Source organism: Nansenia antarctica (assembly GCF_963989245.1).
Source record: "Nansenia antarctica genome assembly, chromosome: 4".
NCBI lineage: Eukaryota > Metazoa > Chordata > Actinopteri > Argentiniformes > Microstomatidae > Nansenia > Nansenia antarctica.
In genome coordinates, this window is record NC_137689.1 from 58,287,702 (window position 1) to 58,306,851 (window position 19,150).

At 43.8% G+C, this 19,150-nt stretch overlaps 1 protein-coding gene across 1 annotated transcript; it reads left to right on the forward strand.

Moving 5' to 3' along the window:
* Positions 1-12,560: 12,560 nt before the first annotated feature.
* Positions 12,561-18,080, forward strand: tacr1b (tachykinin receptor 1b; the record flags this gene model as incomplete). Its single annotated transcript, XM_080529523.1, has 7 exons — positions 12,561-12,785; positions 13,712-13,887; positions 14,736-14,927; positions 16,668-16,818; positions 17,094-17,290; positions 17,606-17,708; positions 17,871-18,080. The coding sequence occupies 7 exons, from the start codon at positions 12,561-12,563 to the stop codon at positions 18,078-18,080; spliced, it is 1,254 nt and encodes a 417-aa protein (XP_080385649.1).
* Positions 18,081-19,150: the final 1,070 nt, after the last annotated feature.

Here is a 19,150-nt window from a genome sequence, read left to right on the forward strand (position 1 = left end):
TAGACAAAGAGAGAGAGAGAGAGAGAGAGAGAGAGAGAGAGAGAGAGAGAGAGAGAGAGAGAGAGAGAGAGAGAGAGAGAGAGAGAGAGAGTAGTACCGCAAGAGATTCCCCCCAAATATGACTGGAAAACACGTACTGTATGTCCAGTATGAATGTGACCCCTAGCACCTATATCTGTACACACTATATCTATATCTATACACACTTATCATAGATCTCAAAGTTTCACATCACACGTATGGACGATATTCCATCCAGCAGATAACAAGGGTCATCAAAAGTCTGTAAACTACTTTTGAAAACACTAAACAACTTGTGTGTGTGTGTGTGTGTGTGTGTGTGTGTGTGTGTGTGTGTGTGTGTGTGTGCGCACATGTGTGTGTTTCCCCCTGTATGACTCTTAATCAAAGGGACTTTTCTAGGCTGATCAATAACTGACAGTCCTGATCACCAATTGGTCTCTGAGCCCCTGATCATTGGGTGTGAAGGACACAGCCATGCAGAGGATGCCCTCTTTTGGATGGTACGCTAAACCAATATCCCGACTGCTGAGTCGATTCTATGACACTTATCGCAAGAGAAGACGTGTTAACGTCGACATCCTGGCTAACTTCCCAGTCTGGCCCTAATCTGCCCACCTAATCATCCCCTGCTGTCTCTTCATCCGCTCTCCTCTCCCCTGCCACTCTTCCCCAGGCCATTGCTACAAATGAGAATATGTTCTCAGGCAATTTACCTTGTAAAATAAGGGTTAATTAAATTTAAAAATCTAATAGAATTATCGCCAATGAAATATTGTAATTCATTTGAAAGTTGCTTCCCAGGAATTTGCTTTTATCTGACCAGTTAGTCAAGTTGTCAGTGCAGATCAAGGGAGGAAGACGGGTGGAGGTAGACACTTTAGAGATGGAGTAGAGATCATACTGTAGATTAATTGCAATAGCTGAGTCACCAACAGCGTATTAATCTACAATGTCGAAAACAATATATATATATATATATATATATATATATATATATATATAAAGAGAAACCATTGAATGAGAGGGTGTGTCCAAACGTTTCACTGGTACTGTGTGTGTATGTATATATATATATATATATACAGTATATAATAGGGCTCTCAGATATCATGTACTTAATGTATTAGGGAATATTCTTTCCCTGCAAACAACATGCATTCAATTGGCAAGCAACTGCAAATAGACTGACAACTGGTTCCTCATCTCAGGCTTGATGCTTAGTTGTATCCCTCTACTGATCTGATGGTTCATACTGTAATGTACATCATGTCCTGTCAAATATGCTCGCCTTTTTTTACAGTCACTCTCCAAAACCCTTTCCGTAATGCAGGTACACTCTGTGCTCCAGTCAGCTTTCTAGCACATCACATTTCAATCAGCCTATTGATTATAAATAAAATAAAACATTTTGATTGCAAAAGAGCCTCTAGCAACTCCTAATGACATTTTACATTAAAACTCCTACAAAACAACTTTAATGGCATACACAATAATAAGTCAGTCCCATACCTGATGTGAAAGTTAGAGTTGAGTTGAGAGGAATGGAGTCAAAGCCAATGGAATGAATGAAGTAATACTGATGCAGTGACTAACAGGTCTTAATGGCTCTCTGTCGCATCCAACTGTGGTGGACCAGGGATGGACAGCAGTAGATGGGACGTGACAGAGCCCAGTGGTGTGTATGTTCAACCAGTCACTTTCACACACACACACACACACACACACACACACACACACACACACACACACACACGTACACACACACACACACACACACACACACACACACACACACACACACACACACACACAGTACACAGAGAACTCATTCAAGCCATGGCACAAGGGTTGCTGCAAACACATTTTCTGTCATTTCCCTGAAGTAGGCACTTGTGCACTCAACAACAGATGTAAAAATAATAGACTACATTTTTAAACTGCATACTTCAGGGAAAGGCCAGAGAATTTGGAGACAGCATATTTCTTATGTGTGTAGTGTTCTCAGGCAGCCAGCTAGGGGCCATGTGCAAATATATTATCTGGAGATCTATTATAACATTGTGGTTTTAAAAAATAAAATGCAAAAATAAATAAATCATTTTCTGATTGCTGGTTTCTCGGTCTGGGCTTTGATTAAGGCCGGCAGTAGCTATGGGACACCCAAATATTTGTGCGTCTTGCCTCGGGGGTGGCTATGGGCATCTTGTCCACCCTATCAATAGTTAGAACTTTATTTTTTCAGAATTGTTGATATTCCGGGGGCGTATTTGAATGTTTAATCTCATAGTGTAGGTCGATATACTATGTCTATGGATTTCAGCCCCTTGGTTCAGGCGCCGGACCTGGTGTTGATTGACAACTAGGCTTATATCGATTAGCCTACTAAATCTCGTTTCTTCCACAGAAGATCTATAGGCAACATAGAAGTAGAGAGGGAGGCGTTAAAAAATGTACAACTTCAAGGTTTTCCATGTATCATCAGATCCATCTGCTCTGTGTGACGCCAAAATCAATTCTTGTTTCTCTGACGATGTGATTTACGATATTAGAATCAGCCACTATGAATATTGATCAAATCTATTTTTCACATCGATCGACAGGATATAAAGTATTGTTCACCGTAGAAATGTGTCCCATGTCAAAGCTCAAATGTTAATTTTGTTAATATGCCTCACCCCGACCCCCATGGCCAGGTTTTGGAAGGAATGAAACTATGAATAGAATAGAAAACACAATAAAATAACTAAATCCTGATTAATCCTGAGTGTCGTTTATGGCCACCAGATGTCTCTGTTAACCCAGGTTATCAGTCCTTTATATTTATTATCAATTGCAGGTCCCTCATATAATGTGAGTTCTCAGTTCTCCACAACCTTGAAAGCACCGTTGCATGCACAGCATGATGACAAGCATCTCCATACTCCATAGGCTACATTGCTGCAACATCAACAAACATGTTCCAAGAGAGGCTGCATCATTTGCTTACAGATTAAGTCTCATAACCACACGAGGCCATGGTTCTAGGCCTATACTAGCCTATTAATCCAAAACATAATATGGCTTGCCATAACTGTTTTGATGTCAGCAGTCTTACTGTTGTTTTAGGAATAGCAATTGCACTCTTCTGTAACACATTTCTTAATCAGAGCTTTGAACTCGCCCAGGGAGACAAGATTATTAACATGTCGTGTGTTCTGAAGGTTATTCCATGACCTGCTGCTCTGCCAAATTCCAAGCACATCCTGGGTACCAGGTATCAGGTATCCACCATCTAGTGGACCAAAAATCATAACAGCTGTTGGTGAGTGATATGAGATTACATAGATATGAAGGGAGTTTGCCCAGTATGGCTTTGTAAATGAAAATGTACCATGATACGTCATGAACCTCTGTCGGGAAAAGAGTTATCAGAAACATCAGCAACCTTGTTGAAGCTGCACTGCATTGCAAACAATTGCAAACAATTGCTCCTCTTGTGGTTGACTTACATCATCTCACCTCTAATCAGCTTTGTAGTTTAGCCTAGCCAAAGCCTCTTTCAAGGGAATATATTGAACATACCTGACATATCCGTTTCTCGCAGAAATCAGAAATGCTCATCTTGTGTGCACCATAGATTATCCTTCAACTTGCTCTGTGTTTTCCCCAATCTTCTCTTCTCTGCCCTTTAATTTGTGTCAGTCAAAAGTGTTTTACTCTCCTGGTCTCATTGCTCTATGTGAAGGAATCGGTCAAGGGGAGGAGAGTACTTGTTGTGTTGTCTTGTTGTGTTGAGAGATTAGGATAAATATAATGAAGTATATCATGATGTACAATCCTCTTTCTTTCTTCTTTATTTTGTGTGTCAAGTAAAGTCAAGTAAGGTGGTGATGTTAACCTTTACCTAAACGCAGTGATTAAATCATTATGTTCATTACGGCATACCCTTTCAGACTCAGCATGAAGTGACATGTGTGGTGGTGCTTATTCCCCTCAGATTAGACTTGATGTCACACTGACTCCAAGATAAAGAGGTGAGAGTAACATCGAGAGGGAGAGGAGGGAGAGAGAGGAGGGAAATGGAGAGGACGATAAAGGGGTGGTAAAGTAGAAGTGTGTGAAAGAGAGAGGATTGTGTTATCCAGTATGCTGTTGACTGCTTGTTGATCCTTGCTGATCAATCGAACCCACCAACCGGCACTTTCCCTGCTGCGTTTCGAACTCATCTCTCCTCCCCTCTCTTTCCACCTGTCTCGATAGAGTATTAAATATGACAGCAGAAATATAAATAAACATTGATAGTGGGGAGGGGACAGTGGAGTGAATGATTGTCAATAATGTTAAAGACTGAACAATCGCTGCTGAAGATAATTTTCCTGTGATCATTTCCTTTCCTTCGTCTGACATGTTTGTAATGGTTAACAAGCAGAAAATGGTTTTGTTGGATGTTAAAGCAAAGAGTGGTTATATTGTCTATATAGATGAGATAAATAATGTTTACCCTGCTGAATAAATAAATCCCAGCGCTATAAATTAAATTAATTCAAATTCACAGACAGTAAACTTCATAGCAGGGCATCATACATTAACCAAGATAGTCAACAACAGCTCTATTACCTGCTGGTACCTTGGGAGTCAGAGATCAGAGGTCATGGAAGTACACAGTGATTAACGTGTTGAAAGTGATTAATTAAAACACTAAGATCTCATGTCAAGACTTAGCATGAAAAATCATCCACTCAGGAACCATTATAATTGTTTTCAGATCACCATTCCATCAGTCTCCCTTAGCCTATAAACCAATTAGAAGAGACATTTGTAAGCTGATAGGTAAAAAAATAAGTAAGAAGATAGTTATGGTATGGTGTGCTATGCATGCATCAAGTGGTGCAATACTCTTCCGAAATAGCCTGAAGTTATTGGACAGAAGTAGTTAGAATTTCTTACAAAGTAAATAGGCAAAAGGATCAAGATGAGCGTCTTTTGCTCTCTTGAGTTCCATTGTCTCTCTTGGGGGTCTCTCACTTTGAGCTCCCTTGCCCTTCATCTCACATCACACACAAACGCACAAACACACACAAATCCTGTCCTGACACACACACACACACACACACACACACACACACACACACAAAATCAATATTCCTCTAAAGAACTTCATCAGTCATTTTACACTATCTTGTCTTGAGAGTCTATGGAGAAGCTAAGTAAGCTATGAAAGCAATAACATCTCTGTAAATTCTCATTTTAGAAAAACAACATTTACTTTACTCTCCAATGTCACCGTAGCCATATCACCTAGAACAAGGCATACTTGCCTCTAGCTCGACCCTCTGTCTGCAGAGAGATCTAAAAGCTGGATGATCAATGCTGTTTTCTTCGGCAGAGCTATTCAAGAAAACCAATTTCCACTTGCTAATGCGGAGAGAGGTAGTCTCTCTCTCTTTCACATTATCTCTCTATTTTAGCATTTTTTTGCTACTAGTCCATGAGCTCAGCTTGTGATTTGTACATCCCTTGACTATGTATTGATATGATAGACCTTGCTGACTCTTAGCTTATTATACTGGTAGTTATACCCTTTTAAAGTATGGACTCCTGTCGTTCAAAACTGGGAAAGTGCCTTCCCTGGAAATCATCTTTCTTTCATTATATCGTATATATATATATGTGTGTCTGGACTACTGACTGTTAGTATTACATGTAGAAACATGTTTAACAGATATGTGTAGATATACTATACTACATAGTGTCTACTAAATATGCATGTCTGTCAGTCAAAAATAGTTTTATTTGTGTTAATGTGTATATGAACAGCTACATACAAAATGTGTCCAGTCTTTCAGCACAATATTAGGACAATGCAATCTACTCTTCCTGAGACACCAGGCCACCTACGACTAGATCAACAACACCATCATCATTGTCATCCACATTTGAGTCTGTCAACTGTGCAGCAGGCTCTTCCTCACTGCGTTGTGCACTTTAGGCCATTGTTGAGCCATTGAGTGCACTCTGGAGGTTTGCACGACCTCACACACTTGCAAGAGAGCTGCAATACGGCATCTGGTGCTGGGGAACAGCGCATCCACTGGATTTCCAGCTGCCCCTCGTCGTCTGTGGTCCACCCATGATCTTTGGGGCTTGGTACAGATGGCTGGGTTTGAAGAGACCGTCTCCAGATTGCAGCCTGATAGTTGGCAGAAATGGAATGCATGAATAGGCAATCCTCACATGGTGGAAGCTGGTTGAACTCAACCTCCTCACGTCTGGTACAGAAAGTGTCAGTGTCGCAGCTGGTGAATGTGTGCATGCCAATCAAGGTACCAGCAACACTATCGCCGAGTGATTGGCATAATTTGGTGATGTCCAGAAATCTTGTCCAGAGTCTTGCTCAAACCTAGAGATAGCACCAGAACATCTGTGTCATCAGCCATGATGATCGCCGCCTTGTAGCCAGACTCTGCTGCACGGAGAGCATGTAGAGCATGCAATAGCATGCTGGTGTCAGCTTCTTCCTGGACTTAAACACAACCTTCAACCTTTGTTTATGTTTTCATTCTTTCAAAAGTGCAGTCATGTGAAACATAGGTGACAAAGAACAATAGTTAATACTTTACTTTGTCATCCCCTGGTCAGAGGAGTTCAACAAACAGCAAAGAGAGAAAGGGGGGGTGAGAGGGAAGGTGAGAGGGAGGGTGAGAGGGAAGGTGAGAGGGAAGGTGAGAGGGAGAAGGAAGACAGAGATTCCAAAAGGGAATACCAGACGAGAGGAGAGGACATCAATGTGTCACTGAGGATTAAAAGTATTATTATGAGAACCCACTGAAATGTTGATCATGTTTATAATATCAAAACATAATAGGGTTGTGGCTTGCACATTCTTTGTCAGAGTTGTCACAGTTAATCCTCTGTACTTTCTGTACTGTCAGGAAACCACAACGTTTGCTTTTAATCTCCCATGAGGAACTTCATGTCGAACATGGAACCAACAGCACCTCACATGAGAAACATCCACTGGTAAAGTATTTCTCTCTCTATCACTCTCTCTCTCTCTCTCTCTCTCTCTCTCTCTCTCTCTCTCTCTCTCTCTCTCTCTCTCTCTCTCTCTCTCTCTCTCCCTACCTCCCTCTTTCTCTCCCCCTCCTTCCTTCTCTCTGGTGTAATTAGATTCTGACTAACAGATGTAAAGTCAGTGTTGCCCTTAGGTGAGTCTCAAGCTTGACACCCTATTGTCTTCAATTAATCTTGTTGTTTGATTCATGAATCATTACAGGGTGATAGACCAAAGTAATAGCCTGTCATGACCAGCCTTGTGTGAGGTTCTCAAAAGTCAACCGTCATCATTATAATCTATAACTAGCTGGAAACAGTGAACTATGGCCCGCCCATTGGATTTCTCTGAGAGATTCGACTGACGCACTGAATCCAGGCAATGCCGTTTGTAGGCACTGTCATTTTGAATTGTCATAAATCATCAGCGGTACCTGATGGATGGCACCAGAACCTTGGCACCGACTGAGACCAGGCACTGATGTTGGCTGAAAAGGACTGGCTTGCAGTCGGCGTTCCAGTTCATCCCAAAGGTGTTTGATGGGGTTGAGGTCAGGGCTTTGTGCAGACTGGTCAAGTTCTTCCACACCAAACTCAGCAAACCATGTCATTATGGACCTTGCTTTGTGCATGGGGGCATGATCATGCTGAAACAGGAAAGGACCTTCCCCAAACGGTTGCCACAATGTTGGAATGCTGTAGCATTAAGATTTACCCTTCACTGGAACTAAGGGGCCTAGCCCAAACCATGAAAAATAGCCCCAGACCATAATGTGTCCACATACTTTTGGCTCTGTAGTGTATCTAGAGAAAACACCATATACGCAATCATTCAATTGAATCAATATGACATCAATTGTAAACATGAACTAAGACATGGAGACATTGTATAGCCTATATAATGCATAGTACTGACAATTCCTCAACAATTTAATGACACGCACAATACGTTATGTTATATCTATAGAACATGGTTACGTGTCACTTAATTATGGAGATGTATACTACCGTACTCGTTCACTTCAGAGTGTGAAGTGAGGTTCAATGAGGAAATGTGCTTTTTGACACCAGCTACTGCAGCTCTCCACTTGGCTGCTTGGTATAGCCGGCTTTAAAACCTCTCTGCAGGACTGCTCCCCTGAGAGGTATCTGAGTGGTATGTATGGTTGTCAGAGCACAGGTGACCAGAAAGGTTATAACAGCATGAATTTTGATTTGCTGAAAGTTCACCCTCCCAAACCTCACTAACGACCTCTTCCCGCCTCTGACTGCAGGTGTCAGGCTGTGAGTCTATGGGACTGTGGCTTTAAGCAGGACATGGACTTTACACATTATACTCTCTCTCTCTCTCAAGTAGCTTGCAAGTGGCTCAGCTCAGCTGGACAAGAGGCCCTCTGCATTCAAGAGCTATGGGTGACTAAAGTGTTACGATTTCTGCAGCGTTCCATCTGTTGTGTGTGTTGTCCCTTGTGACTAATACATTTCTCCTTTCTGTCCCCACAGTGTTGCTGAAAAGGCACTTACTACTGTCTGTATGTCTGTCTGTCGGTCGGTCAGTCTGTTGGTCTGTCTGCACACCTGTCTGTCCTCTTCCATCTTTCGCTTGCATGGCTCAGACTTCTGTCCTCTCATGTATTCTCTCTCTCTTTCTCTTTCTCTCTCTCTCTAATTACAGGAGTGGAGTCAGGTGTGCGGGGGGGTCAGGTGACCGGCTGTTCTTCATGACTCCATTGTTAGCCTACCATAAATATCCGGTCCAGCCTTCACCACTCTGCCAGATCGTAACTTCAGTTAACCTGTTATGTCACACTTTCAGCTATTGGTTATATTCTGCTCTGTCATTTTATCCAGGGTCTTTGTCCCTGTTCTCCCTGTGCCAACAGTGTTCCAGCCTAACTCCTTCCACTGACTCCAGCCTGCCTGTCTGCCCCACATGCCCTGTCTACCTGCTGGCCCGGTCCGCATTCCTGCCTCACCTACCTGCCTGCACTGCCCTGCCTATCTTGCCCTGCCTGCCCTCACTACCGGCCTGCCCTGCCTACCTGCCCTGTCTGCCTGCCTGCCCTCACTACCTGCCCTGTCTGCTGACCCACCTACCCTGCCTGCTTCACCATTGCAGCTCTGCCCCTATCCCTCGGCAGTCAATAAATACACCCAGCATATACATAACATATATAATATATAAACATAACAAAGCTCATAATAAACAGTACTACATATATATATATAATCTAAAGATATAATCAAAGAAGAACATAACAAGAACATATTTCCCATAAATCCGGCTCAATTCGCCCTTCCTCCTGTTTTCCAAGCAACTTTGTTACCCTTATAAACTATAACTATTACTGACCATCAGTGTATTCCAGTTCAAACACATGCGCACACACTATACACTTGGCATGAGTGGTGAGAACACATCGAGGTGACTTCGGGGTACATGATCTGACTTGTCACAGCACTGTGACTATAATAAGAGCCATCCCCTCGAGTCCCAACATAACAATCATAGCTGCCTCTTAGACACACACACACACACACACACACACACACACACACACACACACACACACACACACACACAGTTGTTTGTACTTTGCCAAGACCCAGCCACTTTTTAGAATTATTAGTTTGGACCCCCCCACTTTTACCATGTTTTTACCATGTCGCAAATCAGTGCTTCGGTCTATCCACTCTGCGCTCTATACAGAGTGCTGTGTCAGTGCATCATTATCAAAATCCATTCCCCTACGCACCCACATACACACAGCGCGGCAATAACATTAGCTAGTCATTGATGCCAGGCAGCTAAGTTTCTCCGCCAGCCTGTGCACCCGACCCCACTACCGAAAGAAAAGGAATTGCCCTTCCCTAGCAGATTGGCCTACTGCTTGGGACTTTTGGTACTCTAAATTTTCAATTTGTCTGTCCTTCCCACGAGCCCTCACCACTGGGGTCCCCCAGGGCTCCGTCCTAGGGATGTCATCCCACCACCTCAAGCTCGAGCTTAACAAGACCGAGCTACTCTTCCTCCCTGGAAAAGCCTGTCCTCTCCAAGACTTCTCCATCAGAGTAGAGAACTCTACGGTGACCTCCTCCTAGACATCCAATAACCTTGGTGTGATCCTCAACAACCACTTATCCTGTGCCGCAAACATAACAGCGACAGCACGCTCCTGCAGATTCTTCCTCTACAACATCAGAAGGATACATCCATTCCTCACCAGAGAAGCAGCTCAACTCTTGGTCCAGACACTGGTCATCTTCCTCCTTGACTACTGCAACATACTCTTGGTCGGGCTCTCCACCTCCTCCATCAGACCTCTGCAGCAAAAAAAAAAAAAGCTTCTTCTAGCATTTTGACAGCCAATGGCCTCTGGCCCGAGCATGCCTTTGTGATGACTTTGGATCATTGCGATCATTGCGATGACTGATGGATAGATGATTCCCTTACTTAGACAAATGTTTAAGTCGCTTTAGATAAAGGCGTCTGCTAAATGCCACAAAAAATTATGTAAATACACACACACGTGTCATGGTTAAGGGCAGATATAATATAGAAAGATAAGCCTATAAGGCTTTCAAGTACAGATTCCACTGCCTTCTCCCCTTTCCTTCTCTCTCTCTCTCTCTCTCTCTCTCTCTCTCTCTCTCTCTCTCTCTCTCTCTTTCATGTTTCTATGGCTGTTAAGTGGAATTACCTACCTGTATGTGTGGCTGAGAGGGGAGAGATACTGGAGTACTGAATGGATTCACTCCATTCTTTCTCTCTGTCCCTCCATCCCTCATTTTCACATTCAGATCTCTCTATCTCACATTCACTCTCTTCTCTTTGTCTCCACTTCTTCTCCCGTTCCCTATCTTCCTCCACTGCTCCTCCCCTCTTTTCTCCTCCTCCTCTCCCCCTAATCCCCTTTTTCCCTTCCTCCTCTCCCGTCCTGTCTGGACCTCTGCTCCCTCCCTCAAGGCTTTGTAGCTGCAGAGGTAGGCTACAAAGTGACGTGTGAAATTGGATTTCCATTTCATAACTGTGAATTCTGATAACCCTCACCTAGACAGACAGATAGATAGACAGACAGACAGACAGACAGAACAACCGACCAAGATAGAGGGGGGAGTACACATCTCTCAGTGATGGTGTTACTGAATTATGAATAAGGTTTTAAATCTGCCCAGCCTTGAGACCCAGACAGCTGTTATGTATGGGCGGAACTCTCCCTAATGACATCCTTTTCTTTCTGTTCCAAATAGAGAAAGAGATGGATTATTCAAACTACACTAAAGCTGATCTCTGTCAAATTGTTACAATAGGGAACATGGATACATATAGATAATCTAATGACTTTATCCTTACTCACTGACGTGAAATAATTGGCAAGGTGAAAGTAAATTTACAGCAGGTATTCCCCATTTGCTTTCACCTTTTTGCGCACGACTGAACTGATATCACAGCATACCAGACAATGTAGGCCAACGGATGACACATTGGCTGCATTAACCATTCTCCCAGGCCATTCTAGATGCAATTTGACATTCCCAGCAGTGTGTTTGTGTGTGTGTGTGTGTGTGTGTCTGTGTGTGTGTGTGTGTGTGTGTGTGTGTGTGTGTGTGTGTGTGTGTGTGTGTGCGTGTGTGTGGTGTGTGTGTGTGTGTGGGGGGGGGGGGGGGCTGACAACTAGTTAGTTGTTTAGATAGCTGTTCAGCTCGCATGCTCAAGACCGGACACAACATTTACGGCTACGTCAAGCATAATGACTGTTTAGGCCTATATGATATTGATTCATGTCAACTTGAGTGTCAATACATTTCCTGGCCAGGAAGCCATATCTAAATGAAGAAAAGGATATAATGTTATCCAATTGATTCATGTATTTTTACAGAGAGGGAGTAAGATATTTTTGTGTCCTAGAACAGGTATAGTTGCGTAATGCGCACGACTAAACTGATCACTGGTCACAGGAGATGACATAAGAATCAATGCAGACCAACGAATGACAATGGCTGCATTGTTCAAGATTCCCCCATTCTTGATGCAATTCGACATTCCATGTGACGTGTGTGTGTGTGTGTGTGTGTGTGTGTGTGTGTGTGTGTGTGTGTGTGTGTGTGTGTGTGTGTGTGTGCGTGCGTGTGTGTGCGTGCGCGCGTGTTTGTGCGTATGGGGCTGAAAGTGTGTAAGCGGTAGGGGTATGCGCCTTGAAAATGCTTGGCATATTGAAATACTCACGAGAGCGCATAGTTGTTCAGCTCTCAAGACCAGACACAAGGTTTACCTTGAACGGGAAAAAAGAAGACTCCAGTTCACTTACTGAAGCGAGAGTAGGCATTGCCTTGAAGGCAAAACTTTTATTTAGTTAAGTTGGAACGGAGCACATCGGCGCCACACACACTACAGAAAAGTATATACCTTTATGTATATTTTTCTTAATGACAATTTAGACCAGACAAAGGTGTACTAGGATTTGGATTTCTGCTTAACACCTAAACACCTCGAAGCGCACAGAATGGATCCTATGGTTAACATCACGGATTTTCCTGCCGTTAACGGGACTGACGGCTCCATTAATGACACCTACGGCTATAACCAGTTCGTCCAGCCGGTGTGGCAGATCGCACTGTGGGCTCTCGCCTACTGCGGCATCGTCGCTGTGTCCGTGGTTGGGAACGTAGTGGTCATCTGGATCATCCTCGCGCACAAACGCATGAGGACCGTCACCAACTATTTCCTGGTAAACATGAGATAAAAAAATCTTTAAACCATGTAATGTAAAAATGAGTAAATATAAATATGTACATACATGGGTACAGTTTCTCAGGCTACAGGTTGTCTTCAAAATCACCAGGGGCTATAGTTTCAGAACCTGTCTCTGTGGATTCTGAGGCTGAAACATATTATCTGATCTTAAACGCTTCCAAATCAATTAATCAGTAACTAAGAATGTACAATTAGAAATGCATATCTTCAAAGAGTGGACCACCAATAAAACCTTTAAAGGAGCAATCTGTAGCCTAATTCAAACAACAATAAAGCGGGCTCCCCACCTCATTTTTGGTAAAGGAGGCATTTTTGACTTATATTCTTCATGAATCAATGGCTATATATATATATATATATATATATATATATATATATATATATATATATATATATATATATATAATTCATTTAAAAGTCCCAATGGGTTAGTACCAATTACAGATTGCCAATTTAATAATGGAGCAAATTCACCCCATGACATTGTCACATTTACGCTACATTGCACTTTCTGTGGTTATGTAGGAATGACATCCATGATACTGCAGCAACTTTACTTGTTTAAAACAATTAGAAGCTATACTGTACATCATTTTACAACGTCTCGTATGATAACAACATAAACATTAACAATTTAATAATTGGTGCTTTGTTTTGGGGTAATGATAAGGCAAGATAAACAACTCTAAGTTAGTTGTACTAAGGTATTTGTAATCATGGGATGTACTTCATTCGATGAAATGTCTGAAAATAAATCATAGACTTTGGCTTTACAGAACTTTTTACTGTATTGACTCACTGTTCCATACCCAATATGGATCACTCACTGTTCCATATATGGACTCAGGATGTCTTTCTGTTTTATGTGACACCACTGTCTCATACTTCTTCTTCTCCTAGGTGAACCTGGCGTTTGCCGAGGCGTCCATGTCGGCATTCAACACTGTGATCAACTTTGCTTATGCGGTTCATAACGAGTGGTACTTTGGTCTGGTTTACTGCCGCTTCCATAACTTCTTCCCAATAGCAGCTGTGTTCACTAGCATCTGCTCAATGACTGCCATAGCACTGGACCGGTGAGGTGTGTGTGTGTGTGTGTCCACCTGTCAGTCTGTCTGCCTGTCTGTCTGTCTGTGTGTGTGTGTGTCCACCTGTCAGTCTGTCTGCCTGTCTGTCTGTCTGTCTGTGTGCGCATGCCTGTGTGTGTGTGCGTGTGTGTGTGTTATGGTCTGAGTGATCATTCTAAAGTTACAGCTCCAGGTGCTGCTTTGATTACACCTGCAGCGAGCCCCCTTGAGTCCCTTGAATATGCTGGTAATAATTCACACACACACACACACACACACACACACAAACACACACACACACACATGCACGCACGCACACATGCACGCACGCACGCACACATGCAAACACACACACGCACACACACACACACACACACACACACATACACACACACACTCCCCTCTATAAAAACCTCTCCTGTGTATCAGAAGAAAGGGATCAATCAGCTCTGCAGCATGATTAACTTTAATTAGCACAAGGAGGAATACTGAGCATCATTCAGCATCAACACACACTGAGTGTGTGTGTGTGTGTGAGTGTGTGTGTGTGTGTGTATGTGTACTTGTGTGTGTGTGTGTGTGTGTTTATATTAATGTGTGTGTGTGTGTGTTTGTGTTTATATTAATGTGTGTGTGTGTGTGTGTGTGTGTGTGTGTGTGTGAGTGTGTGTGTGTGTGTGTGTGTGAGTGTGTGTGTGTGTGTGTATGTGTACTTGTGTGTGTGTGTGTTTATATTAATGTGTGTGTGTGTGTGTTTATATTAATGTGTGTGTGTTTGTGTTTATATTAATGTGTGTGTGTGTGTGTGTGTTTATATTAATGTGTGTGTGTGTGTGTGTGTGTGTCTTTCATTGCAGGTACATGGCTATAATCCATCCCCTGCAGCAGAGATTGTCATCCACAGAGACTCGTGTTGTTATTGGTGTTATCTGGATGCTCGCTCTCCTTCTGGCCTTCCCTCAGTATTACTACTCCTCTACCGCCCTGCTCCCTGGACGCACTGTCTGCTACATCGACTGGCCTGAGCACAACACTGTCTACAAGAAGATGTGAGTACTGTCTGCTACATCGACTGGCCTGAGTACAGCACTGTCTACAAGAAGATGTGAGTCCACCTGAATATGTGGAAAGAGAGGAGAATGCATGCACGCTGTTCAATTCAATATTATATTTTTTTTTAAAAGAAAGTACATTTACCACAGTGGTAAATGTTTATTAAAGACAATATTTTGTTAAGATGTTCACTAATCTTACCTTCTTGTCCTTTATGAACCCATTAAGTGGTCGACTAAACAACTAGCATCGTTTAGTATACAGTATGGTTGTACAGTACAAAATGTTGTGTGAATGGATATGACTGGATATGACTCTTATATGGATATTTCACTGGATATTAAATGTATTTGTGGAAAGGCTCGTCCTAAGCTCCTCTGTTTAGAAAAGTTGTCTACTGCACCTTTAATAGCCCAACATTTAGTCTCAACAATGATTTGAGAATCAATGATTTCTACTCTGCATGATAACAGTTTGATATCACTTTTGACATACACGCACACATACACGCACGCACGCACACACACACACACACACACACACACACACACACACACAGTGTGGATTATGTGAGTACACTACTAGCGCATAAGAGAGCTGGCACTGTTCACTGTCAGACTGTCAGGGATCAAGCTGCTACAAATAGTATTACTTCCTCGTTCTCAGAGCTCACACAAGTCTCGGACCTGTGTACTAAGTAATACCCCATGGTAATAAGCTACGTCAGCTGGCAATTTGATTGCACAGGTGGGGGTATTTCAACTTGAGGAGTGAGTTTATCACCTTTATCATCTCGTTTACACTCTCCCTGCTAAACCCACAACAGCACAGCGACCCGTTGTTGAGCTGAGCCAACTGCGGGCCCGGGTTGACACAGCACCAATGTAACAGGCTTTCTTTCATCAGTAGTGTTGGGGATGTTATTCCAGTATTTCCATTTCTATATCAGCCTCAGGTGTTGATGGGAATTAAGTCATTTTTCAAAACAGCTGAGCCCATCCTTTTCCCTCTCACTCACTCTTTCTCTATCTCTCTTACATATGCACACACACACACACACACACACACACACACACACACACACACACGTGTGACAGATAACACGTTAACACACATGCACAGACCAAGTGTTTAGGGTTTGGGGCTAGGGGTATGGGTGGGGCCAAGGGACGTGCTTAGGGAGGGGTAGGGGCCAGGGGAAGTGTCTAGGAGTAGGATCAAGTGTTGTTTCTCATGTCCTGTAGATCTGAAACAGATATCTGAGGAATATGATTGATTGTCTGGGTGTCTATGTATAAGCTGATGTGAGGTTACTGGGCTTTATCCTATCTTCCTTTTCTGCTTCCTCTCTCATAATCTCCTCGTCTCTGCCTCTGTTGAAATCGATTTCATACATCTTTCAGTGGACACTGCTGATCCTCTCCAGCATTGGTTTCCCAGAGATAAGAAGGACTTAGTCAGATTGTGTGGGATAGACATGGTGTGCAAAGTGTGAGGGGCGGGGGGGGGGTTCCCCCTCTTTGCTTTTGTCCATCTTTCAATCTGTGCCTGTCTGTCAGTCTGCCTATCTGTCTCTCTCTCAATCTCTTTCTTTTTTCTTTCTCTCTTTTGAAGACGTATCAATAAAGAACATTACATTACTCTCTGTCTCTGTCTCTGTCTCTGTCTCTGTCTCTGTCTCTGTCTCTGTCTCTGTCTCTGTCTCTGTCTCTGTCTCTTTCTCTCTCTCCTTGTAGATACTATGTGTGTGTAGTGTTGCTGATCTACCTCCTGCCCCTGTGTATTATGGGATCTGCATATCTGGTAGTGGGTGTGACCTTGTGGGCCAGTGAGATCCCTGGAGACTCCTCTGATCGCTTCAGAGAGCAGCTCACAGCTAAACGCAAGGTGCACACACACACACACACACACACACACACACACACACACACATTTCAATGATCCCATGATGGCAACATATTACTTTGCTTTCATTGCACTTTCCCTGATATACTTTCAACCAAGAAGACATCATGATGCCATTGCATATTATAATGCGTGCTGGCAAATTGGAAAACCAAATCTTCATTGAATACAGTAGTTTGTTAAAGCAACAATCATCAGCAAATTGTGAAAATGGTGTTTTAACCTGATGATGTGCTCCCCCCTGCGCCCTCTGACAGGTGGTGAAGATGATGATCGTGGTGGTGTGTACGTTCGCTGTGTGCTGGCTACCCTATCATGTCTACTTCCTCCTTAACCAGTACTTCCCTGACGTGTTTGATCAGCACTACACCCAGCAGGTCTACCTGGCCATCATGTGGCTGGCCATGAGCTCCACCATGTACAACCCCATCATCTACTGCTGTCTCAACGACAGGTGATCTAACTCTCCGTCTGTCTGTCTGTCCGTCTGTCTGTCTGTCTAGATGTCTGTCTAGATGTCTGGCTACGTGACTTGAATGCCCTGGCCCCTCAGACTGTCTGGAACTATTTATTCTTATACCCTTAATCCTCCTCTCTACATCTCTACATCTTCTCTCTCTCTCTACATCTCTACATTCTCTCTCTCTCTCTACATCTCTACATTATCTCTCTCCCTCCCCCCCCCCTCTCTCTCTCTCTCCCTCTCTCTCTCTCTCTCCCTCCCCCCCTCCCCCCCCCCCCCCTCTCTCTCTCTCTCTCTCTCCTGTAGGTTCAGGGCAGGGTTTCAGCAGGTGTTCTGTTGGTGTCCGTGTGTCCCTGCTGTCTCCTACGAGGGACTGGAGCTCAAATCCACCCGCTACCTCCAGACCCAGGTGTGTGTTTGTGTCTCGCCATGCTACCTCCAGACCCAGGTGTGCGTTTGTGTCTCGCCATGCTTACTTGGTGGACCATACGTTGACATAGCACCTTGAGTGAGGACCTTTTATGTACATTGATTCATTCGAATATTTCATTCATGTTTCCATCTGTGCCAGGCGAGTGTGTACCGGGCCAGCCGGATGGAGACCAGTGTTTCTACAGTTCTCCAGCCCCTGGAGGAAGAGCGATGTGGGGCAGAGCGACCAGCCAACACCCCTCTCAGCCAGCAATACCTGGAGGTCACCTCCAACGGCTCCACGTCACGATCCACCCCTAAGAGCTTAGACAGCCCCTCCTCCTACTACTGCAAACACAACCTGGACTAGGGTTCTACAGACCAAGTCTGGTCACCTGGCCTAGCACACTTAGTGGGCTAACGACATGGCGACTAAAGAGCCATCTAGTGCACTAACAACCTGATCCACCTGGCGTCACCTGGTCGAGTGCATTCAAAATCTGGCCTTGTGCACAAGCTTAAAAACCTGACCTTGTGAACGAATAGCGTGGTTCATGCAGGTTTTAGTGCACTTACTACCCAGCCTAGCGTCATAGCAACCAGGCCTAGTGCGCTCATCACTTGGTCTAGTGCTCATCACCTGGTCTAGTGCACTCACAACCCAAACCTAGTGCACTAACAACTTGGCCTAATATGTAGTGCACTTCCAACCACTATTCAGAACAGGTAGCTGGCCTAGACGACTTGTAGTACTGACCTGGTCTGCAGCACTACAGAACAGACTCCTTGTCTAGACCACCACAGACCAGATAAAAACAGACCTAGTGGAGTACGCGGCACCAACCCCCCACCAACCGACATTGCATTCTGGAATTGTGTACTTGTGTTTGGAACAGCACTGCCCCAACGGTGTCCTAGCAACTGCACTGCCCCAACGGTGTGTTTGTGTTTCGTATACAGGGACAGAGATGGCCTGCAATTTGTGAGTGTGTCTACTGTGTGTGTGTGTGTGTGTGTGTGTGTGTGTGTGTACATGTTGGGCCAGCACCTGTTAGAGAAGATTACCCCTTTAGTCCTGACATTGTGTGGAGCCCAACTATGTCTGAGGGTAGGGCACAGGTCAGCTAAATATAGAGCGAGAGAAAAACAGAGTGAGAGGGGTCAGTGGGGAGAAGGGAGGAGAAGGAGAACAAAAAACACCTCTCCTCCCCAACAGACCCCTTTCCTGAAGCCCCTTTGTCATGCAGACCCCTTTCCTGACCACACACAGGCTACGGAACTCCATAGACAAAGACCTTAGGGTCTGCGATGCTATTTGCGATGCTATTTCAGACTTCAAGAGAGACACAACAGCTGCATGAGACTTTGCTGTACTTGTTTGTGTGGATGTGCTTTATTATCATTAAGTGGGTTAGTGTGTTTATATGTGTATGTGTGTGT